Below are 25,048 nucleotides of genomic sequence, written 5' to 3'. Positions count from 1 at the left end.
GCTTCTTGTTGAACAGTACATATATCCTCATGAAACACGTCAGTGAGTTTTTCATTAAAATGGACCAAGATGGTTACTTACTTTGGTCAGAGAAATCCTCTGCAAAGTATGGATAGCATAAAAAAAAAACATCCTACAAGTTTACCACGATATTTAATTGATAAAATGCTAAACCAAACCTGTACAATTCTTCAAGAAAAGCATTTTCCTTCTTATACGAGCGAATAGTCACCAGTCCCTCCAACGTATCACTGAAATGCGAGAGCACTGGACTCCGACTTACTCCTTCTAGTCGCCTCAGATCACGTGATGTTCTTAGGTAATACCGTCCATACCACATGAACAGGACCATGAGTGGGATAGCTGGCAGAATAATCCATGGATTCAGGACAGACGGCAGAAGAACTGCTCCAATGCAAAACAGAACAATCTCAACAGCTTCTAGGAATACATCCGGCATTAGCTCGTCCATGATACCAATATCTCGAGAAAACCTGTTTATTATTCGTCCAACTGGATTTGTGTCGAAGAACAAAACCGGTGCTTTCAACACTGTTAACATCATGGAGTTGTGTAGGTGTTGCGAGGAGTTTAAAAGGGCATTGACAAGCACAACTGCTCTAGCGATATGGAGCAGAAAGGCCCCGCCTACCATGCCTCCATATATGTAAAGATCGACAGTGTGATGCTTCCGGTCATGGGGTCCACTAGTCAGTTGAAGCAGCCACCAATCCGCAAATATGCTTAGCCCTTTAAAAAAAGGGATTACAGAGAAAAACAGAGTTAAAATAAAACCTGCAGGCTGAGTTATCGTATCTACTCCAGGCAATATCATTGCCGAAAACTGACAAAAGGTTTGACCTTCGATCTGACAAATGAAAGGTATCCCAAATTTTTACCGACAAATGTTTGTTTATAAAATGTTTGTTTATAATAATATAATCAACAAAGTTGTGGTGTGAGCAGATGAAAATGTGAACGTTTCGTGATTTACATTTCTTTCGTTTTCCCAGTTCTCTGACAAACATTCCATCCCGTTTGGGTGGGCTTCTTGGTAGTTCATATCTCGCTTTATTTCAAGGTCGTGGAAGACACGTTTGATTCATCATTATTGCGTTCGACGAAGGAGAACGCGTTCTAACCGGGAAAAAGATTTTTGCGATCTATCTATCTATGGTCATCAAAGTAAATCATTTCGTACAACAGTCAAACGCATTTTAAAAAAACTTGTGAACAAAAGTGTTCATTAGATAAGTCTAACCTTGAACGATGAGGAAAAATATCACCAGAGCCACAGCCGAAGCTGTGCGTATTCCAGCACGTATGTAATCCAAGTACAGCTTCCAGGGCACAGAACCTATCAAACGATCTTCTTCAGCAGTTTCTAGTCTGGCGTATTTTGTGTCCAAGATCATCGCTGACTCTTCTTGTGCTGTTGGTCTTTCCGCAGATGTGACTCTTCCATCAATTTTTGCATTGTCCATTGCAGCTAGTTGAAACCCAGACTTGACGAGTGCTTTGAAATCGACTTTCTCTAAACTGGATCCTTCCTTCATTAACACTATGTTTTCAGCATCCCTGAGGATTTTTAAATTGTGAGTGGTCACGAGCCGAGTCTTATCACCCAGTAAACCCATGAGACAGGATTTGAAAATGTGATCTCCGACTTTTGTATCCAGGGCGCTAAATGGATCATCAAAAAGATAAATTTCGGCATCAGAATACAAAGCGCGTGCTAGTCCGACACGAGTGCGCTGACCACCACTCAAAACTATTCCACGTTCTCCAACTAGTGTCATGTCTGCATCCGGAAACCTTTGCAAGTCTGTCTGCAGGTCACAGGCCTGTAATATCTTGTGATATCTCTGAGGATCGAACGGCTCTCCAAACAAAATGTTTTCCTGTATGGTACCAGAGAACACCCAGGGCTGCTGACCAACCCAAGAAACTTTACCCTGACATGATACCTTTCCCTTCAAGAGTGAAATTTCATGCAAGATAGCGTACAGTAGGGATGACTTGCCACAACCAACAGGACCTGTGATGAACAATAAATCGCCTTTAGAAACCGATAAACTCAAAGACTTCAGTGTTGGTTTGTTCCAATCACCATGCCAACAACAGAAAATGTTTTGCAATGAAATACATGGATCTTTGCCAAAGTGAACACTAGTATGTGTTCTACTAGAAATCCATCCTTTGTTGGCAAAAGCATCGAATAGGTCTCTGTGGATGTTGTTTTTCTGGAATTCAAGTATACTCTGAATACGAGCCAGAGCTGTGGCAAAGTCGGCAAGATTGTTTCCAGCAAAAAATAGTTTCCAAGAAGCGCAATACTTCAGGACAGTTGCCAGGGATAAAATCATGAACGTGTTATATGAAGTTAGTTCAGTTCCCGATAATACCAGTGCAACCAAAGAAATGAAAGCAGCAATTGATGACGAAGTATAAAGAAGGGATTGGAAGGTAGCCAATATTGCTGTTTTCCATCGGGTCAGTTTTAATTCTAGGCTGAAAGAAAAAAATATTGCCGTTTACAAAGAGTGAAAATTAGGAGGTGGGGGCTGCGGGATTTTTCACATTTGTATCGAAAACTTTCTTTGGCCTCTCATTTTCGTTGCTGTTAAATTTGACTCCCAAAATTACCCTCGCTTACCAGATAAAAAAAATTGCATGTGACCTTCGTACATTCTTATACATCCGTTTTTTGTTGTATATTTGCTGAGGGGGGCAAAGGGTTTATGCGTGACACGTGAAAAGGGCAAAAATAAGACCGTGACGCGTGAAAATTGATAAAAAATTAGACCGTGACGCGTGAAAATAGCTAGGAAAGACACGTGATCCGTGAATTCTGCTGTTTCAAGTATACGTGACACGTGAATTGGTTAAAATTTGTGCGTGAAATGGGATCACGATCCCCCCTTCGCTACCCTCTTTGCTAAGATCAGTACGGACAAGGAATACATTCTACGCAATAATTGACAACCTGTTTTATTATTTCAAGAAACAAGTCTCTGATAAATCTCAGATGATGTCTCTAAATCTGTGAGGGAGCAGGAACGGTGAGGCACCTAAAAAAATTCTTAGGCGTGAAGGTGTCCAATTGGCCTATATTCCTTGGAACATACCAGAATGAATTATTTATAAACTGAACTGTGAGTCAAAATTGAATACCTTCTTTCTACATGCCGGCAATGTAAAAACTCCAGCTAAACTATTGTTAAAAAAAGATTCCGATCTAAGACATTACCACGCATACCGAATTGAATTATCAAGCCTAGGACTTCAAAAAACCCTTTTACGCGGTATGACATTTTTATGAGACTGTTTTAGTTTTAGCCCCTCCACCACAAGGTGGATTTTACAATACTATGAAGACGTGCTCTAAACAATGGGTTTTCAACTAGAAAGGGGTGTAAGACAGGCTGACCCGCTGTCACCGTATACATCATTGCTACTGAATTTATGGCAATATTCTTAAGAACAAATTAATATATTTAAGACATAAAATCGGCGAGGACGAAACCAAATCTCTGTTATATGCAGACATGACAGCTACGCTGGCAAATATTTTATCATTTGAAAGAGTAATACAAACCCTTAATGACTTCAAGAAACGTTTTGGTTTAAGCTGAATGAACCTGTTAAAAACGATGGCTCTGTGGATTGTCTCAGTTACGTACCTTCGTAGTCGTTTCACTCTTTGGAAGAACGGCCACTCCCAAGCGTACATCTTGACAGTACGAATCCCAGGGATAATAGAGTTCATAATGTTGACGCGCTGATCAGCCACTTTAGAGATTCGTGATCGTAGGATCGCACACACTTTGGCCATTCCACCGTAATACAGAGAAAGCAAGATCATAAAAGCCACTCCCAATAAAGGTCTCCATCCAAATAAGTAAACCATAAGAACTGCCACGCTACTTGTTTCAAGGAGGGCTTGAATTAGCCCACAAATACAATTAACAGAATGTTCAAACCGTTGCAGGTCACTGGCGATGAGGTTGATGATGTATCCACTTGTGATCCTTGATATATCCGCTTGGCTCAGACCAATAACCTGCCAAGAAAATTAATAGAACACACAGCACTTAATTAGAAGAGGGTGGGTAGAACTGCCTTTGTGAAAAGACTTGGAAGTGCGACTGCGACAAAGCGGTGCCGGTAAAACGAGTGTGCGCAGAAGCAATCAAATGGTTGCTAAGGGCATAGTGAATAGAGTAGAATGTTTATAAAGCTTGACAAAGTTCTTTGTTTAGTTCACATTGTTTGGCCTTGATCGTGCACAAAACACACTAGGTTGTTTACTTCTGTCTGAACAACTAGCCGGTGGAAACGTATCTGATACGTAATCTACACTAGTGTTTAAATTGTGCACGGTCGTAAACATTCCAAGATAAATCTTCCATCTTGTTTGATTAATATTGATAAGATTAATCTTGCATCTTGTTTGCTCCTTTGAAGTTTGCAAATAACCATTTGCAAACTTCATAACCATTTTCCCCCATTAACCATGCTAAAGAGAAAAACAGTGATAACGGCTACACACTCTGTCTGGCAAAAGTGAGGTTTTGTTAATTATACTAATTAAAAGAATCCCAATGACTTCCAGATGATTTACCTTTTTTTTTCATTTTCCGAAACTTAAAACGACTAAAATTATTTCTTCTCTCTCTGAATGGAATAACAGTCTATCCCTGGGAAGGAGGCTGTCTATTACAGTTTTAATATCTTCAAGTATTTCTCAAGTTGCCAAAACAGTTCACCGATGCCCATTCATACTTCTAAATCACGAGAGGCAGTATTAGAGGTTAATGTGTCATCTAAGAACACCCCCAAACAAACCAAAAAAAGTTTGAGAGAGAAGACACAATGACCGTGTGGCCAGCGGGAACCCGGTCTGCTTAAGCCCCGCACCAGGCCCGCGCCTCCCGGAACACCGACCACGATCTTTACTTTTACCTTTTTGTAGATAATCCCAATAGTTGCTGACTTCCATCGTAGGGCCATCAAATATGCATAATAACTTAAATGGTTTCGGGCAAGAACTCGCACGAAAGAACTCAGGCAGATACCGCCAGCGTAGATATATGTCCATGCCAGCTCTTCGTGGGCAGATTTCATTAATTCTGGTAACAGCAAACTCAAAAAAACCAGCTGGAGAATATTTCCAATGCTATCCAACAAAGTTGTACTCAAAACGAACATGTAATCAGTCCATGGGAACATTGCAATGAGCGCTCTGAACAGTCGATATCCATTGCCACTTTTTCCGGCAACACGTCTAGCAGTTTCTTCACTCCATGTCCACTGTAGTTTCTCCGTTGACGGTCCAGTTTTTTCCTCGTCCAGTAAAGGAAATAGATCGTCCGTTTCTAGTGGACGCTTGTTCCCGATGGAAAGAAGCTCTCCCACCCACCAGAATGAAAGAATGGAAAAGATGTTGGCGTTTTTCTTGGGATTTTGTTTGGTTGTTGACTCAAGACGATTATACTCTGCAGCCATTGACGTTGTTTAATATTAAAAATCTGAAGCATAAAAGAAAGGCATCAACGATTGTAAGAAAAGTCAAAACTATGTCTTCAACAGTTCTTTTTGTATCAAAACTTCTGTGCGCGCTCTGATTGGTTAGTAACTCCAAACGATAGACGGCAGAAGTTGAATTTTTGCCGTTCGTGAAAAAAAAACGTCATGCTCAGGCGGGGCAAAGATGAGATAAACCTAATTTACATCCATGAATCACAATAACAAGAAATCTCATTTTCACGATGCTTTCTCCCGCTCTACTTAGGCTATGCATCTTTAATTAAATTTGCTTTTTTAAGTGTCAGTCCGGCTTAAAGCGGTCCTCTTGACTTCGCGCCAAAAAAAAGTTCCCTTTTATTTTTTGCCCGTGAAAAGGCTTTGGTCCATACATACAAAAAGGCAATAAATTATTTTTTAGTTCTTTATCTTCGCTTTGCTACAGGCCAAAATTGAATTTTGGCCGACCAGGGGCCGCCGACGGTAGTCGAAGGGCTAAATTTCGACCATTTTGTGAAGCGTGCTATGTCCACAAATATGCACTTGACGAAATATCCTTTGGCACAAACTCTAAGACACTTTTATTTAGTTCACTGACGAAACGACACCATACTCTGAGATCTTTATTCACACGTTAAAATGTAGGTAAATACAAGAGAATAAATCTCAAAAGTTTCAACATAAATTGGAGTAAAAAAGCACATCAATGCAATCTTCTTACCTCAATGAACCGTTTTCTACTTTCAAACCGGTGGGTATCTCCTTGGATTGCACGCGAGAACAAATTAAAATCTGCCATAATCAGTGTGTTTACATAATTGTCGCTTGTGCCGAAGCTGATTTGCATAACCTTGCACTCGATGAGAAAACTCCCTCAGCCGTCCAAACTCGATTAAATACCTTTAGAATATAAGGAAAATGCTTCTTTTGATATTCCTATACCATACAGATCCAGCGCTGAGAAAGAAATTGTGTTGAAGATGACCAGAATACTCGCGGCGTGCAAGACTCCACAAAGTAAATATTGACGGTTTCACTGGTCGCACTTGTCCAACAATATTGTAAATTCAATTCGCTACCGTAGTATGTCTATGTTGTGTTAGCTTACATGAAGTATTGTTACAGTTACGGACGCAATGCATTTTGGTTAAAAAAGATGGCGTCTTGAAGCAAACACGTGTAGTTCACTGAAGTGTAGTTTAGACCCAAATAACTCGACATGGTGGCAGCGGGAAGTTCCCAATTGGCTTTAAACTGAAGAAAAATCAGAAAAAACGACAATATGGGAGACCCAGCTCCAGGCGAAGCCGGAATTCCAGCTGAACAACAGCAATTAGTAGTTGACGAGCCGAATGAAGCCGGCGCTCCGCCACAACAGCCTGCACAACCACAAGTACCGGTACAACAACAAATGGTTCAACAAATATCCGTGGCAAATTACCAAGTTCCACCACCGGAAAAATTCAACTTTAAGCCCGAAGAATGGCCACGCTGGATCAAGCGTTTTGAGAGATTTCGAAAAGCGACCGGACTCGACCAAAAGGACGGCGATAGCCAAGTAAACACTTTGATTTATTCGATGGGCGAAGAAGCTGACGACATCATGGTCGCATTCGGACTATCAAACGAAGAAGCGAAGCAGTATCACGTCGTGAAAGGCAAGTTTGAAGCTCATTTCGTGGTAAAGAGAAATGTAATATTTGAGCGAGCGAAATTTAACCAGAGAAGCCAACAGGATGGTGAGTCAGTGGATAATTTCATAACAGATTTATATTGCCTTGCTGAATACTGCGAATTTGGAACATTGAGAGACGATCTCATCAGAGATAGAATCGTTGTAGGGATAAAAGACAAGAAGCTCTCTGAACAACTGCAACTGGATTCTAAGCTGACTCTGGAGAAAGCAATCACAAAAGCCAGGCAGTCAGAGACAGTTAAGAAGCAACAACCTTTCCTACAGGAAGCCAAGTCTGAGCCTCCTGTACCAGCCAGTGTGGACCACTTATCCAAAGGAAAAGGAAAAGATTCTAAAGAAGACATGAAGAAGAAAAAGAAACCACCCAAGCCACCCAAGTTTAAAAATGGAAAGACTCCTGAAGCACAGTGTTCAAGGTGCCTGGGTCAATCACACCCAAAGAGACAATGTCCAGCCAGAGAATCAAAATGTATGAAGTGTTCTAAAGTAGGACATTGGGCAAAGGCTTGTAAGTCCCTACCAGACAAGAGAGTGGCTGAAGTGAATTTCACTGGGAGACAAGATGAAGGAGAGTTATTCCTGGGTGAACTCACTGAACTATCTGCTGTCCAAGGAGGGGCAGGAGATTCATGGAAAGCACTCGTCTCGATGAATGGACAACTGATGGAGTTCAAAGTAGATTCTGGTGCAGATGTAACAGTTATTCCGCCAAGCTTATTTCATAGCCTGAAACCAACTCCATCACTTAGCAAGACAACCAGGGTACTCATGGGTCCATGTAAACAGAAACTGAGTTGCCTAGGAACTTTCACAGCAGAGTTGCGAATTCAAGACAAGGTTACTCAGGAACAAGTGTATGTGATAGAAGATTTGGAGCGACCTTTGCTAGGAAGAGAGCCAGCTGAACATCTAAAGCTAATTAGCAGACTTGACAGCCTAAGCAGTGTGGACTACAAGAGTAAAGTAGCAGACAAATACCCTAAGTTGTTCAAGGGACTGGGTGTTATGAAGGACAGTTACTGTATCACACTCAAAGAAGATGCCAAACCTTTTCAAGTAACAGTACCAAGGAAAGTGCCCTTCCCTCTGTATCAGAAAACTAAAGAAGAGTTAGACAGAATGTTGGAGACAGGTGTCATATCCAGAGTTGACCAGCCCACTGATTGGTGTGCTCCCATGGTCGTTACTCCTAAGAGCAATGGTAAAGTCAGGGTGTGCGTGGACCTGAGCAAGCTAAACGAGTACGTAAAGAGGGAGAACCACCCACTTCCAGCAGTAGACACAACCCTTGGAAGATTGGCAGGTTCTAGAGTCTTTTCAAAACTTGACGCAAACTCAGGATTTTGGCAGATAAAGCTAGCGTGGGAATCAAGGCCACTGACAACATTCATTACTCCATGGGGCCGTTTCTGTTTCAATGTATTGCCTTTCGGTATCAGTTCTGGTTCAGAGAAATTCCAGAAGAATATGAGTCAGATCCTCCAGGGATTAGATGGTGTGGAGTGCAACATAGATGATGTATTAGTCCATGGTAAGGATCAGCAAGAACATGATGAAAGGCTGGAAGCAGTACTCAAGCGTCTAGTCGAAGCTGGCGTGACACTCAACCTCGACAAGTGCCAGTTCAGTACAGACAGAGTTAAGTTCCTCGGACACGTCATAAGCTTTAGTGGAATTGAGGCAGATCTGAAAAGCTACAAGCAATTGCTGACCTACCGCCACCTCAGAATGTGCAAGAAGTAAGAACATTTCTTGGCATGATAAACCAATTGAGCAAGTTTTCTGAACACCTTGCTGACAAGACAAAGAGCATCAGAGACCTTCTTCACAAAGGGAACGAATGGGTATGGGGAAGTGAGCAACAGAAAGCATTTGAGCAGATCAAAGCTGACCTCACACAAGTCCCAGTACTGGCACTGTACGATCCAAACCCCTAGGCGGGGTAGTTCTTCAACTCCAACCAGACAACTCCTGGCGACCAGTTTCGTTCATATCAAGAGCGATGACTCCCACCGAGACCAGATATGCACAGATAGAAAAAGAAGCCCTAGCACTCACCTGGGCATGCGAACGATCCTGGGAGTACATCGTGGGGAAGTCGATCTCCGTTGAAACTGACCACAAACCCCTGGTGCCACTTCTGAGTACGCACACTCTAGACCAACTTCCGCCGCGAATCCAGAGATTCAGAATGCGACTAATGAGATTCCACTTCAAGGAGATCAAGCATGTTCCTGGAAAGAAGATGTACATACCCGATGCGCTTTTAAGACTCCAAGTCCGAAGCCAAGCAGTTCAGTCTACAATTGATGATGACGAAATGTACGCACACATTGGAAGCGTGATCTCATCACTGCCTGCCTCAGACACAAGACTTCAGCAGATCATGGAAGCACAGGAAGAGGATCCAGTCTGCAGACAGATCAAAGTGTACTGCTATGAAGGATGGCCTGACAAGCATTCCTTAAATGATGCTATGAAACCCTACTGGTCAAGCAGGGGTGAACTGTCAGTGGTACAGAACATTCTTCTTAAAGCATCCAGGATCGTAATCCCTTCTTCCATGCGTCTTGAGATATTGGATAAGATCCATGAGGGGCATCAAGGGATCACTAAGTGCCGTGAGCGGGCCAAAAGCTCTGTTTGGTGGCCAGGACTGAGCAGAGAAATCCAGGATCTGGTGCAACAATGTAGAGTCTGCGCTCTACACAGGGACAACAAACCCGAACCACTTATCACGACACCCTTACCAGACCGTCCATGGCAAGTCGTAGCCACAGACCTCTTCCAGCTAAAAGGCATCGACTACCTTATTGTTATAGACTACTTCTCAAGATACGTCGAAGTAGCAGCCATGCAGAAGACGACAAAGTCAAGCGAGGTTATTAGAGCCCTCAAGTCGATATTTGCCAGACATGGGACCCCAGAACAAGTGCGATCCGACAACGGTCCTCAATTTGACAGCGCGGAGTTCTCCTACTTTGCTAAGGAATGGGGATTCAAGCATACCACAAGTAGTCCTAGATTTCCCCAATCTAATGGAGAAGTTGAGCGTGGGGTTAGAACAGTGAAGAATCTACTTACGAAAGAAAAGGACCCCGCTAAAGGATTACTTGCTTACAGATCAACACCACTAGCATGCAAGTTCTCTCCCGCACAGTTACTGATGGGAAGGCAGATTAGGAACAGTGTTCCGGCATTCCATACCCAGCTAAATCCGCAGTGGCCCGATTTAGAAAACCTGCGTGCACGAGAGAGCATTAGCATGTTGAAGCAGGAAACAGTGTTCAACAGCAGGCACAAGGCCAAGCCCTTGCCTCCAATTGGACCGGGTACAGAAGTCTTTGTGAAGGACCTTCAGCGACCAGGAAAAGTCATTGAAGCAGCAACAACACCTCGGTCATATCAAGTTGAAACACCAACCAGCACGATAAGAAGGAACCGTGTTCACCTAACTCCACTGCCGAACCAGCAGGAGGAACATCGACCCTTACCAGTAGTGGACCAAGTTCCGGCAGCGAACAAACCTGCAACTCCTGTTCGGAAGGACAATCCTGTTATCAGGACAGACATTCAAGTACCCCCTGTAACACCTATTCTTGCTACTAGGCCTAAGAGAATTGTAAGACCATCACTCAAAGTTAGAGAGAACCTAGGTTTAGCATGAGATGACACTGTTGTAAGTTTTCATATAGTTTTTGTCATACTCAATGTGTTTGACTTGGATTTCACACTCTCTAACAAAAAGGGGGAGATGTTGTGTTAGCTTACATGAAGTATTGTTACAGTTACGGACGCAATGCATGTTGGTTAAAAAAGATGGCGTCTTGAAGCAAACACGTGTAGTTCACTGAAGTGTAGTTTAGACCCAAATAACTCGACAGTCTAGGGGAAGAAGAAGAGTCGAAATTAGCCATTTAATAAATATAAAACGTGTTAAAACGACAAATTGAATTCTGACAACGCGAATCGATCATGCAAAGACAACTTATAACTTTATGTCCAAAAACATCACTTACAGGTTGGACCAGGTTGCTTACTGAGGAAGCGTAGTCGCCAGATACAATCAACAAGCTTCAATAGAACTGTTTTATGTGACAAAAAGGCATTAATTTCAATTCATACTTGATGTTTTTCATTCCAAAAACGTCCATTTGGAGCCACAATGCAAGTTATGTGCTTCGAGATCCGTTAAAACAGAAACTTTTGTAGTGCGGCTGCGTCACAGTAATTTGCAATGTCACGCAAATTGTAACGTATTCTTATTAGCTGTGAGGTGTGCGGTAAGTTGCTTTTTGGGAAAAGAATAAAAGAACAGAGTAATTTACCTCTGTGGTCGGGCATTTGGGATTAAATCGCTAAATGACAGAACAGAAAGTAAAACAAATGAAAAGTGTTCCGAAAAAGAGACAGAGTGTGCTAAACTGTTTTCAATATTGAAAGAAACTGAAAAATGTGACCCGAAGTTGCATTTGTAAGTATTCAGTTTGATATCGGCACTTTATCTCATCTGTGAGAAAAATTGTATGACCTGCCAAATATTTTTTCCAACTAGATAGGACTGAGGCAAATGAAAAAGAAACTGATTTATTTCTACGAGAAACCCATAATGGTTATTCAACTCTTTTGTACTTGGAGGTGGTTTTATTAGTAGCGCTTCAGCAGGGATCATAATTATAATGGAACCATGCCATCATTGTATTTTTTATTACTTATGTATTCTTCAGAAAATATGGGGAATTTCTACTACACGAGAAAAGGACTGGGTAACCCCTCCCTCCCTCTCCCCCCCCCCCCCCAAAAAAAAAGTCTACCATCACCATGATGTTTCTGAGCACCAAGACACACTTGCGAGGGATGAACTAGTTGATTTTTATCTTCATCTCTCGAGCAGGTGTACATTAGTGGCGAAAACATGATGTTTTAGTTTTGAAACGTGAGGGGGAAGGGGACTCATCGTACTCCAAGCCAAGCACAATGACATTCCTTCCTCCCTCCGTGGGGGGGGGGGCATTCCCCTACTCAAGTTTCCCAAAAAAAAAATTTTACAGTGTCCGGTGTGTCTGTAATTACTTGTGACAATACATAACTAGGCAGTTCAGACGATCCTGCTTCATGGTGCTTTTTGAGGGAATTCTTTAGAAGTCGGAAGGCATAAGAGGCATGAGATGCACGCTCTGAAGTCGTCGATGCCACGTACAGGCCCTGTAAAATACAATCTTCGCAGATTGCAGACCTCTCCTTGTAGCGTTTCGGGAAAAGGAGTTTCGCTTGAAGTCATACACCGCCTAGCGTGTATTTTATGATGTGCTAGCGAGAAGGCGGGGGGGGGGAAGGGGGTGGGGGCTGAGCCTTTCCAAGTTTTTGTTTGGGGGACTTCAGTCAGGCAACCTGCCCCCCACCTCCGCCGCCTATGTAAATTAAAAAAGTAAACGTTGTTACGGGATTCTTGTATTCCGTACTCCTTCTGACACGTTATCGGAATTCAATGTCGCAATGCTAAAGGCCACGTGCGCTCACTTTGAACTTCCACACAAAAGGACTTGGTGTTGAAAGAGTGCAGCAGTTATAAATAGCTGACGAAACTGCTGACAGCTGTTCGAGAGATGAAGATAAAAATCAACTAGTTCCCTTTCAAGTATGTCCTGGTGCTCAGAATATGTGCTTTAAAAATACAATGATTCTGAAGCGCTACAGATAACACCACCTCCAAGTAGAAACAGAGACTCAAAAGAGTTGAACTGACCATTATGGGTTTCTCGTAGAAATAAATCAGTTTCTTTTTCATTTGCCTCAGTCCTATCTAGTTGGAAAAAATATTTGGCAGGTCATACAAATTTTCTCACAGATGAGATAAAGTGCCGATATCAAACTGAATACTTACAAATGCAACTTCGGGTCGCATTTTTTCAGTTTCTTTCAATATTGAAAACAGTTTTTATATATTCAAAGATCGTTTTTCATGTTAACTTGCCTACTACTAATTTGAGAACAGTTTAAACCAAAATCTGCGAAATCCCCGTGACGTAGCTTCCTAATCTCTCTATTACTGAGTGAAATCAAAGATCACTGGTAGCATATGTTACAGCATCTTGTGCAGAAAGCAAAAAAAAACTTTTTTTAAACGGGAGGGCTCCGCCCCGCGGTCCAAAACCCTTACCCTTGACACTCACCATTTTTGACAGAAAATGTAACTCTTTCGTGTACCTTCAATAGAAATAGTACTCTTTTCACATACCTAAAGAAGGGATTCTGCATCTCTGTTCTTGATTTTCTGTTCCGTCATTTAGCGATTTAATCCCAAATGCCCGACCACAGAGGTAAATTACTCTGTTCTTTTATTCTTTTCCCAAAAAGCAACTTACCGCACACCTCACAGCTAATAAGAATACGTTACAATTTGCGTGACATTGCAAATTACTGTGACGCAGCCGCACTACAAAAGTTTCTGTTTTAACGGATCTCGAAGCACATAACTTGCATTGTGGCTCCAAATGGACGTTTTTGGAATGCAAAACATCAAGTATGAATTGAAATTAATGCCTTTTTGTCACATAAAACAGTTCTATTGAAGCTTGTTGATTGTATCTGGCGACTACACTTCCTCAGTAAGCAACCTGGTCCAACCAGTAAGTGATGTTTTTGGACGTAAAGTTATAAGTTGTCTTTGCATGATCGATTCGCGTTGTCAGAATTCAATTTGTCGTTTTAACACGTTTTATATTTATTAAATGGCTAATTTCGACTCTTCTTTTTCCCCTAGACATACTACGGTAGTGAATTGAATTTACAATATTGGGACAAGTGCGACCAGTGAAACCGTCAATATTTACTTTGTGGAGTCTTGCACGCCGCGAGTATTCTGGTCATCTTCAATTTCTTTCTCAGCGCTGGATCTGTATGGTATAGGAATATCAAAAGAAGCATTTTCCTTATATTCTAAAGGTATTTAATCGAGTTTGGACGGTTGAGGGAGTTTTCTCATCGAGTGCAAGGTTATGCAAATCAGCTTCGGCACAAGCGACAATTATGTAAACACACTGATTATGGCAGATTTTAATTTGTTCTCGCGTGCAATCCAAGGAGATACCCACCGGTTTGAAAGTAGAAAACGGTTCATTGAGGTAAGAAGATTGCATTGATGTGCTTTTTTACTCCAATTTATGTTGAAACTTTTGAGTTTTATTCTCTTGTATTTACCTACATTTTAACGTGTGAATAAAGACCTCAGAGTATGGTGTCTTTCAGAAGTGCTGGCATGCTTAGAATTTTCGGAAAATTTTTCCTCGTTTCGTCGGTGAACTAAATAAAGGTGTCTTAGAATTTGCGCTAAAGGATATTTCGTCAAGTGCATATTTGTGGACATAGCGCGCTTCACAAAATGGTCGAAATTTAGCCCTTCGACTACCGTCGGCGGCCCCTGGTCGGCCAAAATTCAATTTTGGCCTGTAGCAAAGCGAAAATAAAGAACTAGAAAATAATTTATTGCCTTTTTGTATGTATGGACCAAAGCCTTTTCACGGGCAAAAAATAAAAGGAAACTTTTTGGGGGCGCGACACTTAAATTGTGAAGCGTATAAACCCAATCATGGCGAAGAATTTGGTGGCTGAAAGAACGTTTTGTTCAGGGGAAAAGAAATACTTTGCAAAAACACATGGATTTAGCCAGGCGTAAAACCACCTCTAATGTATTCTTCATTGGATCGTAAAGTCTCACAGTCTTCACACGCGATTAGTTCTGCATTTCATGAATAATACGTTTATGTGCCTGGTGTTATATAAAGTGTAAACCGTATCCGAAAAGGCAGGGTGTACTTAAACATTAAAAACTTTTACTTTTTATAAAAAATGCCATAAAAATCGCGTTAGTTTTAAGCATTTGTCTTTTCTTCAGTATGTTTCAGTTAATAGGTCTAAAGGGCGTGAGAGTTCTTTGATGTTCTCGAACAGATTTGCTTCAGTGAATTTCGCTATCAAATCCATCTGCACGCTAAATGTATAGCCTTTTTCTTTCCTTGGTTTCACTTTTTATTACAATTCAAAAGTGCCGATCTGTCCTCGTTTGAGGACATTTGTTACACAGTCTAGTATGTTGAAAATGGCGGCGATAAAGGACATAAAGCTAGCAAACGAATGCATGATTAAGTAATTGGTTTGCATCCATATGCATGGAGAAGTTATCATTGAGTGATTCAATATTAGAATGCAAGTTTGAAATATAATGGTTCAACGATAAAAGAGCAATTTCAAATGTTTTCGGGGCTAACAAAACTCACAGAAGTTCATGTTCATATATGTGCCTCTCTCAGCGATTATTTGGAATGGTCAGTTATACTTGCCAGTGAATTGTTGATTCGCCGTTGCATGATAATGATGTTTCTTATTCCCGTCACATTTCAATCACTCGTGTCGTATAAAGCAACTATTTGACCGCTAGCAGTGATTCGGATTTCTTACCTCATTGGATTGTTAGCCCCAGGTCAGACATTGACAATTATTCTAAGTGTGCCACGCTTTACGTTATTTCTCAGCCTTTCCGTGTCAGTGAGGAATGAAACGCACGAATAAGCTTAACGCTTGTTTTAGTTATGAAGACACTTGGTTATTACTCATTTACTCACTATAGCGACAAACCGTGACGAACGGATTGTAAAGGGGCGCTTTCCATTTACTTGGAATTTTCCGTGAGAAATTTTTGACAAATGGAACAGTTCATCACATAAACAGAACGGAAAGAAGCTGTTCCTTTTGAAGATTCCATTTTCATACTACCGCGAAGAGCATGAGTAAAAAAAAAACATGGCTATCGAGAGTGAAAATTTTCTACTTTATCTACCGTCTTCAAAAAGCCTTGGAGGAACTTCAAGGTTGCTCTGTAAACGAACAGTCTGGTTGTTGCAAATGGAACAGAAATTTCCGGTCATTCCGGGAGAAACTGGAATTAAAGAGGAATGCCTTTTAAGGTATTCTATTTTTTCCGAAAATTTTCCAGTGGAAAAATCTGTTCCATTTGATTCACCACCGAGACAACCGGGTTTTTCATGCAAAAGGAAAAAGGTCCTTAAGGTAACGCGGTACGTTAAATGAAATGTTTTTTTTACGCAGTACTGCTGCATGCTTAAAAAAATCTTCGTTTTGTTTTAACATGGCGCACTTGTTGTGTCGAAGCAACACGTTGCAGGCTCATAAAAAGATATAAAAAGCCTGCAACATTGTTGCCCGAACTTGTTTCATTGCCTTTGACTTTAACGCAACTGCCTTTAAAAATTATTTTAAAAATTGACTCATGTAATGTGCGTTAAAACAGTAAAAATACTGATTACAATTTTAACAAGTGCAATCGATGGTAACATGGAGTACTAGTACACGTGGTCAATCACAGTTTACTAAATACAGTAGAAAGCCGATATAACGAGTCCCTTTATAAGTCCTTGGTATCTTCAACCCGCATAAGTTATGTAACAGTAAATTGAATTAAAATTTAATTCTACTGTAACGAGCCGATGGGCCGTTTTGAATAAGACGCAAGAGATAATGGGAAGGAGGAAAGTGGTCATTCAATTAACCAGCAATCATCCAATGCGGCAATTCTCTCACAAGAGCTGACTGCGGACGAGTAAGGGTCTTCTGAGGTATAGCGGATTGCGGAGATCCTCTTTACAAACCAATCATGCAAAGATCCTCCTCTACGTTTTTAGTACTATTAATGCAGTGGAATTGTCGAAGTTTTTGATGAAGTCTTCACCAATGCTTACAGGATGTTATGCACTGGGCAGAGGAAGACATTTGAATCTAGCTTACATTTTCTCTCCAAATGCACCACTCAAAGGTACGTATTTTTGAATTTCCAAAAAAAGTCGCTTAACGTCATCTGAAATTGGCTACAAAGTCCACTGAAATGGTCAAAAATCAAAAAAGATCAAATAATTGCTGTAAAATTCCTCGCTTATGTCCGGCCAACACTCCGCCCCCTCCTCCACCCCCGCTCCGTGTTGCTTAACCGGTCAGTGTAAAACGCGGACTGCAGACTGCAGACTGGGGGTGAAATGCAGACTGCAGACCAAGGGTAAAATTGCCTTTGACTTTAACGCAACTGTCTTTAAAAATTATTTTAAAAATTGACTCATGTAATGTGCGTTAAAACAGTAAAAATACTGATTACAATTTTAACAAGTGCAATCGATGGTAACATGGAGTACTAGTACACGTGGTCAATCACAGTTTACTAAATACAGTAGAAAGCCGATATAACGAGTCCCTTTATAAGTCCTTGGTATCTTCAACCCGCATAAGTTATGTAACAGTAAATTGAATTAAAATTTAATTCTACTGTAACGAGCCGATGGGCCGTTTTGAATAAGACGCAAGAGATAATGGGAAGGAGGAAAGTGGTCATTCAATTAACCAGCAATCATCCAATGCGGCAATTCTCTCACAAGAGCTGACTGCGGACGAGTAAGGGTCTTCTGAGGTATAGCGGATTGCGGAGATCCTCTTTACAAACCAATCATGCAAAGATCCTCCTCTACGTTTTTAGTACTATTAATGCAGTGGAATTGTCGAAGTTTTTGATGAAGTCTTCACCAATGTTGGAAACGAATGTTAAATTTTATTTCAATCGTCCAACAGCAAAACAATATCAATATAAAGTTTAAATTTTTCTGTCCTGGTCAGTACGCACGAAAAGAGTCATTTTGATCACGGAGAAATGGTATCTGGTGGTGCTCTGCACGCAATGTCCTCCTCCTTTTCTTCTCGTTTTTCCGTAGGAAAATCTTCCGGCCAATCTTTTTTTTCCATCGCAAGTGCGATTGTTGCAAAATTCTATTTAAAGAAACACTTTTTTAAACTGAAACGCTATTTAGTCGTGTTCACATGCAGGAACCTTGTTAAAAATACAAATTTATTGTTATACATTATTGTGAACCAGTATCCTAATCTGTATCTGTATTATAGCAATGGTAAAGTATGGAAAATTGTCCTCCTTTGTTCTTTAATAAATTTCCCGGTTTGTCGTGTTCGACAACTTGTCCATTTTCCAGAACCAAAACTCGATCGTAATCTATGATGGTGTTCAATCGATGCGCAATTGTAATCACAGTGCAATGTTCAAATTTAGTGCGAATTGTTTTTTGAATTATTCGATCTGTGCTGTAATCGACATTTGCTGTTGCTTCATCCATTACAATAATCTTCGATTTCTTCAGTAAGGCGCGAGCCAGGCACAGAAGTTGTCTTTCACCAACGCTGAAGTTTGCCCCGCATTCTTTAATCTCCTCACTCAGTCCTTGTGGTAACTTTTTCACCATGGTCCTCAAACTTGCTTCTTCTAATGCATCCCAGAGTTCCTTGTCTTCGTACTCCTCAAAAGGATCCAAGTTCATGCGCAGTGAACCGGTAAACAGAACTGGATCTTGGGAGATAACTGACATCACTCGACGAGAGCTTTGAATGTTAATATCACTAATGATAACGTCATCAATGATGACATCACCAGATGGCTGAGGCATGCGAAAGAGGGCTGAAACCAACGACGACTTGCCAGCTCCTGTGCGACCAACAATTCCAATTTTCTCGTGGGCATCAATAGTAAAACTGACATCTTTAAGTATTTCTGACCCACCCTGGTAGTAAACTAGACCCAGGTTCTTTATTGTAACTTGACCGTTCTCCGGCCAGGTTTCTGGAGGTTGAGATAAATTCTCGTAACCAGGCTCTTGCTCAATGTGTGAATATGTGATGACACGTTCAACTGACGTCATGTAATTCTCAACCTCTGAACACTGTCTGACGCCGTATTGTGACGTATCTACTACAAGTTGAAGGGTATATACAAGAGACAATGCTGTGATACCTGCAAAATAAATAAAACATACCTCATACCTCATATCTTAGGAAATAAAGAGCTAACTTAAGGATTTTTAAGGGATAAACAAACTACGTTATTTAAGTTATATTTAGAATAATGGATTCTTGATTAACATTTTATAGCTTCGGGGGCCGAAAAACTTATTAAGACGTGGAGAAATTCGTGCTAGTCATATCGTTGTTGCACGCATTGCAAGTTCTTCGCGTGAATTACTTACCCACCCTCCCTTTCCTATGGAGAATTTTTAAAATTGTATGGGCTATGTGTGCTGGCTGGCCCTTTTACCCCTATAACAGGTTTGTTGTGCGATCTTTTAGTTTGTCATTCACCCGGAATTAATACTCTCGTTATCATGTTCTCTCCAATAGCGCAACTTCGCATCTTTTTATATAGTTGGAGTTCCGTTAAATCTAACGTCTGCTGTCACGGTTTAGGTCACGTATTAATGACGAAAATAACGTGTATTTCAAATGCTCTCTCATTCTCAGAAAACATCAATATTAGCGGGGAAACAAAGATAACACTTTCCCCCGGCCCAGGGATTTGAAAAGTTAAGAAAATAATAATAGATTCCGACTGCAAATGGTTCTTGTTCCCTCGCACGATTGAGGGCCTCTTCATATGAGCCCGGTTAACCGGGCTGGCTCAGTTACCGAGATCTCGCCTCACTCCTATTTTCTTTGTAAAAAATTCTGATGCGTTCATATGAGAAGGTGCGCCACCCCGGTTGCCGAGGTCTTGGTTTCTACAACCGAGATCTCGGTAACCGGGAAGAAAATTTTCCCATATGAACACTCCAGTCCGGTAACCGAAATGAAACTTTTTTGGAGAAAATAGCTTCACTATAGCAACTGGGCGGTCAAAATGGCATCATTTTGCCTTATATGTATTTCCACTTTAGATATATGCGAATTAGCTTTATATTAGTAGAGTTACAAGTGTCGATAAAGATACGATGGTCGAGAACGATGCAACTTTTATGTGTTGCCATTTTGGTTTCGTTTCTTGAATTTTATCCCGGTCAACCGGGCTGAAATTCCCATATGAACAGACGACAAAATTCGCCCTGGTAACCGAGACAGCCCAATAAATCACGACGCAACCGATCATTTACCTGATCCTGAGTTAGTAGCTATAGCGAGGAAAAGTACAAATGTCATGAACATGACGCAGATCATGTCGACACGGATGGCTAACCATCTGATGGTGGAAAGAATCGCGAACCAGGACTGGTTATGACCGTCTTGAAATCTGATGATAAATAAACAAACGCACAAACAAACAAATACAGAGACAACCAAACAAAAAAAGACACTAACAAGGAAATAATTGAAAAAAATGAAAGAGTAGCTCCCCTGCCATCCTACCCGTATTTGTGGATTGCTCATACAAGTTTATAACGGCAACTCAGTTACAAAATCATGAAGGTGGTAAAAGGGGGGATCTAGTTCACGTTTCATGAAAAATAAAATAGCCATTTCACGTTTCGCGCAGTACCCTCGGCCGAGAATGCACTGGTCACGAAATTTACCACATGTGGTCTTGTTTTTAAACGCTTACTCGATACTTTTTGGATGGGAGAAAGAATCACAGTTTACAATAACAATTCACGAGAAGAAAAAACATCATTTCGTATTTCTCATAAAGAAAGTCGATTCACTGGTCACTGCTATAAAATCGAATCACGTTTCGTGAGAAAAAAAATAGCCATTTCACAATTCATGGGTTAAAAAGAAACCTTTCACGGATGACGAAAAAAACCCTTTACCACCATCAGTCATACATTAAATAATTTGAATTTGGATTGGTATTGGTATTGGATAAAAAAAAAATGGAAAACCGACACTCTAAGCTTTTACGGGCATTATATGTGACAAATATATTTGACCGTGTAGATGACACAACGTTACAAGAATTTGTCAGCAGTTCAAAGTTTAGTGCGCCATTAATGACCTTGGACAGCAGAGATACGTACAGAGACTGGATACCACATATGCTGACGGAATGTTTGCCACATTTTATGTGACGAGTCGTCTACACGAGTAATTTTTCGTATGTGACAACTTTTATTTGTCACATAACTGAGCCAGCACGCCAGCTTCTCAGTAAAGATTATTGTCACATAATAATGGGCCAAGTTTCCTCTTCTACACGAGCAAATGAAAATTGTCACATAAAAATTGCTCGTGTCAACAAGCCTTAAAGTTAAATAATATAGCCTGATGCAAACACTCCAGTGAGTTTTCTATTTGCTAATCATATAAACTAGTCGACTAACGCATTTGGGTCAGAGAAATAAAGTTAAAAAACAGTTTGGATGCGGGGGGCCACACAATGATAAAACTACTTGGCATGTTTGTTGCCGAATCTCTCGTTCAAGAAATGCTCGTACCAGACATCACTTTAAGTGTAAATAAAACCAGACTGATTGCAAGGCTGGAACTTCGGGTTGAAGTTAATCCTATGAAAATATTTATGGGAATCATCAACAAGTATGACGCGAAATTTATTCGACAAAATGCAATAATCCAAACCTGTACAATTCTTCCAGAAACGCATTTTCCTTCTTATACGCGCGAATAGTCACCAGACCCTCCAATGTGTCTCTAAAATGAGAAAGCACTGGGCTTCGATTGACTCCTTCCAGTCGCCTTAGATCACGTGATGTTCTTAGGTAATACCGCCCAAACCACATGAACAGGACCATGAGCGGGGTAGCTGGTAGAATAATCCATGGATTCAGGATGGACGGCAGAACAACTGCTCCAATGCAATACAGAACAATTTCAACAGCTTCCAGGAATACATCTGGAAGTAGCTCGTCCATGATACCAATATCTCGAGAAAACCTGTTTATTATTCGTCCAACAGGATTTGTGTCGAAGAACAAAACCGGTGCTTTTAACACTGCTGACATCATGGAGTTGTGAAGGTGCTGAGAGGAGTTTAACAGAGCGTTGACAAACACAACTGCTCTAATGATAGACAGCAGAAAGACCCCGCCCACCATGCTACCATATATGTAAAGATCGACAGTCTGATGTTTCCGGTCATGTGATCCACTGGTCAAATGAAGAAGCCACCAATCGGCAAATATGCGCAATCCTATTTTAAAAGAAATAAGAGAGGAACACAACACAGTGAAAATAAAACTTGGAGGCTGACGTACCGTTTCAACCCAAAGTCCTCAGTGATAACTAACAAAAGTTTAAACATTTGAACTAACAACTAACAGATGTTCGACATTTTAACCGACGAATCGATAAGCTCATGCGATTTTTTTGTTTATGATAATATACTCAACAAACTTTTGAATCAATCAGATGCAAATGCGAAAGTTTCAAAGCAGCATAGGCAAGGAGGGGTAGACCTAAATACCCTCGTACTAACATCCACAATAACCCAGGTACGGATTTTCACAACAAACGTGAAATAAGCGCTTCTTTTGGTTCCGAGACCTAGAGAGTCACAAAATCCATATCAGGCTAGCAACTTCAAAACAATAGCCACAGTACATCCCGATAGTAATCGCGAGGAGCAAATTGAATTGGATGGGCCACACATTGCGGAAACCAACATCTGAAATACCCCGGCAGATCTGGAGTGGACCCGGCAAGGCCAAAGGAAGGAGGGGAGGCAGGTGAAGGCCGGGAGGAAGTCAGTTGAGGAAAAGCTAAACGAAGCTGACATTGCTTGGAACCAAGCCAAGAAAACAACTTCAAACATAGTCTGCTTACAGGATGTTATGCACTGGGCAGAGGAAGACATTTGAATCTAGCTTACATTTTCTCTCCAAATGCACCACTCAAAGGTACGTATTTTTGAATTTCCAAAAAAAGTCGCTTAACGTCATCTGAAATTGGCTACAAAGTCCACTGAAATGGTCAAAATTCAAAAAAGATCAAATAATTGCTGTAAAATTCCTCGCTTATGTCCGGCCAACACTCCGCCCCCTCCTCCACCCCCGCTCCGTGTTGCTTAACCGGTCAGTGTAAAACGCAGACTGCGGACTGCGGACTGCGGACTGCAGACTGCAGACTGGGGGTAAAATGCAGACTGCAGACTGCAGTCAAAAGTTCGTTACTTAAAGTAACGAAATACGAGTCACAAAGCCATTTTTCCCCGCCGGCTTCAAATTTCGAAGGAATGTACGTCAGACAAAGTTTCGCATGAGCGAACACGTGAATGAGCTGGAGTAGTAAAGGGGGGGTCTCACAAATACCACCTGAGAAGTAGTCGCTTTTTTCACAGGCGGTATTTGTTTACACAACTCTTTTTACCAATAAAAACTTAAAAAATCGCCCTTTCTTCTCGAAGCGCCAAAAGCCGCGAGCGGCTGAATGTCAATTGAACAATTGTGATTACTAAGTACATGGCTTACAGCGAGACCTCGTCAGCCGCGAACAAAGCTTTAAACATAATGGATGCACCGATTCCGCTTAGAGTGCGAAGGAGATTGGGCAGTCCGTTGCGAGTGCCGGAGTATCCACCAGAACCACCGCCTCGGCGCCGGCGACACGAGGAAAAAAAGAGAAACATCCAAAGGGAATTTGATCCTTTTCCACCGCACGGAAACCGGGAGGTAACAAATTATCAGAATGAGATTTTGAATCTTTTTGATGTTGCGGAACACGAGGGGGTGGAGGAACTTGCTGGCCGGCATTTTATTCGATGGCGCTTTATCAGAGGTTTGGAAAACGATCTTACACCAAACTTTATGGAAAAAATCCGAGAAAACGTGCCCACAGCGTTTTATATCAGGCGCACTTACGCGTACCAGTTACGCAACATTGAAGATGATACGGTTATTGTTTTCTACAAAAGCAAAGGCTCGCCTTGGATTAATAGGCTTTCTGCAGCGGAAAAATGGTTGACCAAACAAGAGGCAGAACGCCTGACCCTGGACACAGTTGAAAGACCTTCAACAAAATGGAAGTTTGAAAGCTTTTTTAATGTTGATCTAAAGGTTGTGCTTGACCGACAACCGCTGTTGGGCACGGGCCCCTTGCCATGCTGGCTACGCAACCTTGCGCATGGCAGGTTGCTGGTTGCGCTGGACACCTATCAAGATAATTTGTGTTTGTGGCGTTGTATTGCTGTGCACCGAGGGGCGCGTTTTGATCGAAGCACAGTAGCAGCCCGACGGCTTGCAAAGAGTTTTTACAAACTCGAAACTGAGCCGATCGACTGTCCCAAAACATCTCTTGATGAATTAGATAAAGTTGAAAGGCATTTGAACCGGGGCACAGATTTTTCTGATTGGCTCGGTATCCGAGTTTACGAGCCTATGCGTGAAAAAAATGGGGAAGTTGTATGGCACTTAAGAAGAAACTCACCCGCCAAGCTAACAAACATTTTGACAATTGGCATTTATAAAGGGCACGCGTTTGTAATAAGAGATATTGAAAGGTTGGCCAAGACGTATGCATGCGCCCATTGCAACGCAAGATTCACAAAAGCCAACCACCTGAAACGGCATCATGAAACGTGCAGCCAAGGAAAAACAATAATTGATTGCCCGGCCGAAAAGGTTGAAGAACCGCAGACAAGCTTTGAGAAGGCTTTTTATCCAAGCCACCAAGCTTCCAAAGAATCGCTTTGCTGGCTTGACCAAGAAGCCAAGCGGCGTAAAATTCACATACACCACGCAATGTGCGGCCACGGTGGCGAGCGTTGGGTTGGGGGTGCGCCTGTTGACGGGTTTGACCCCATTACCAAAACGGTATTCCAATACCACGGTTGTTATTGGCACGGGTGTCTGAAATGTTACCCACAAGATCGCGGTAAAATCATATGTCGTGGCCAGACGCGTCAAGACAGGTTTTTAGCCACAATGAAACGCTCAAGTTGGCTACGACTGACCGGCTACCGTGTGGTTGAGGCCTGGGCGTGCGAAGTAAGGGAAAACGAGCTTGACGCGCCGCGGGCGCAGACAAAAAGCTATCCGCACGCGATTT

General features: G+C 41.5%; 2 protein-coding genes across 2 annotated transcripts in view; both read right to left on the bottom strand.

Annotated features, from left to right (window-relative positions):
- Nucleotides 1-133: 133 nt before the first annotated feature.
- On the bottom strand, nucleotides 134-5,500 carry LOC144637117 (ATP-binding cassette sub-family C member 4-like). Its single transcript, XM_078496268.1, has 4 exons — nucleotides 4,966-5,500; nucleotides 3,684-4,063; nucleotides 1,262-2,511; nucleotides 134-750 (listed from the first exon to the last, which is right to left on the bottom strand). Exons 1-4 carry the CDS (start codon nucleotides 5,230-5,232, stop codon nucleotides 134-136), a joined length of 2,514 nt encoding a protein of 837 aa, XP_078352394.1. The 5' UTR covers nucleotides 5,233-5,500.
- Nucleotides 5,501-17,813: 12,313 nt separating this feature from the next.
- LOC144637277 (ATP-binding cassette sub-family C member 4-like) overlaps nucleotides 17,814-25,048 on the bottom strand; it is a 46,238-nt gene continuing 39,003 nt past the window's right edge. Inside the window, exons 4-6 of the mRNA XM_078496410.1 lie at nucleotides 21,626-22,196; nucleotides 20,206-20,342; nucleotides 17,814-19,076 (exon numbers count right to left, since the gene is read on the bottom strand). Coding sequence (XP_078352536.1) covers nucleotides 18,157-19,076; nucleotides 20,206-20,342; nucleotides 21,626-22,196 — 1,628 coding nt within the window. The 3' untranslated portion in view covers nucleotides 17,814-18,156. The remainder of the gene's footprint in view (nucleotides 19,077-20,205; nucleotides 20,343-21,625; nucleotides 22,197-25,048) is intronic.

This window comes from Oculina patagonica, chromosome 13, assembly GCF_052425735.1.
Source record: "Oculina patagonica isolate OP01 chromosome 13, crgOcupat, whole genome shotgun sequence".
Taxonomy (NCBI): domain Eukaryota; kingdom Metazoa; phylum Cnidaria; class Anthozoa; order Scleractinia; family Oculinidae; genus Oculina; species Oculina patagonica.
Note: the sequence above shows the minus strand (reverse complement) of the source record. Positions and strands in the feature narration are given on the sequence as shown.

Bases quoted from the DNA above. Each gene is read 5' to 3' on its own strand.
- LOC144637117 (XM_078496268.1), bottom strand. From the start codon at position 5,232: ATGTTCCCATGGACTGATTACATGTTCGTTTTGAGTACAACTTTGTTG. The intron at 4,064-4,965 runs GTAAAAGTAAAG...TTTTCTTGGCAG, and splicing joins TTGGGATTATCTACAAAAAG to GTTATTGGTCTGAGCCAAGC. The intron at 751-1,261 runs GTTAGACTTATC...CTTTTTTTAAAG, and splicing joins ATTTTTCCTCATCGTTCAAG to GGCTAAGCATATTTGCGGAT.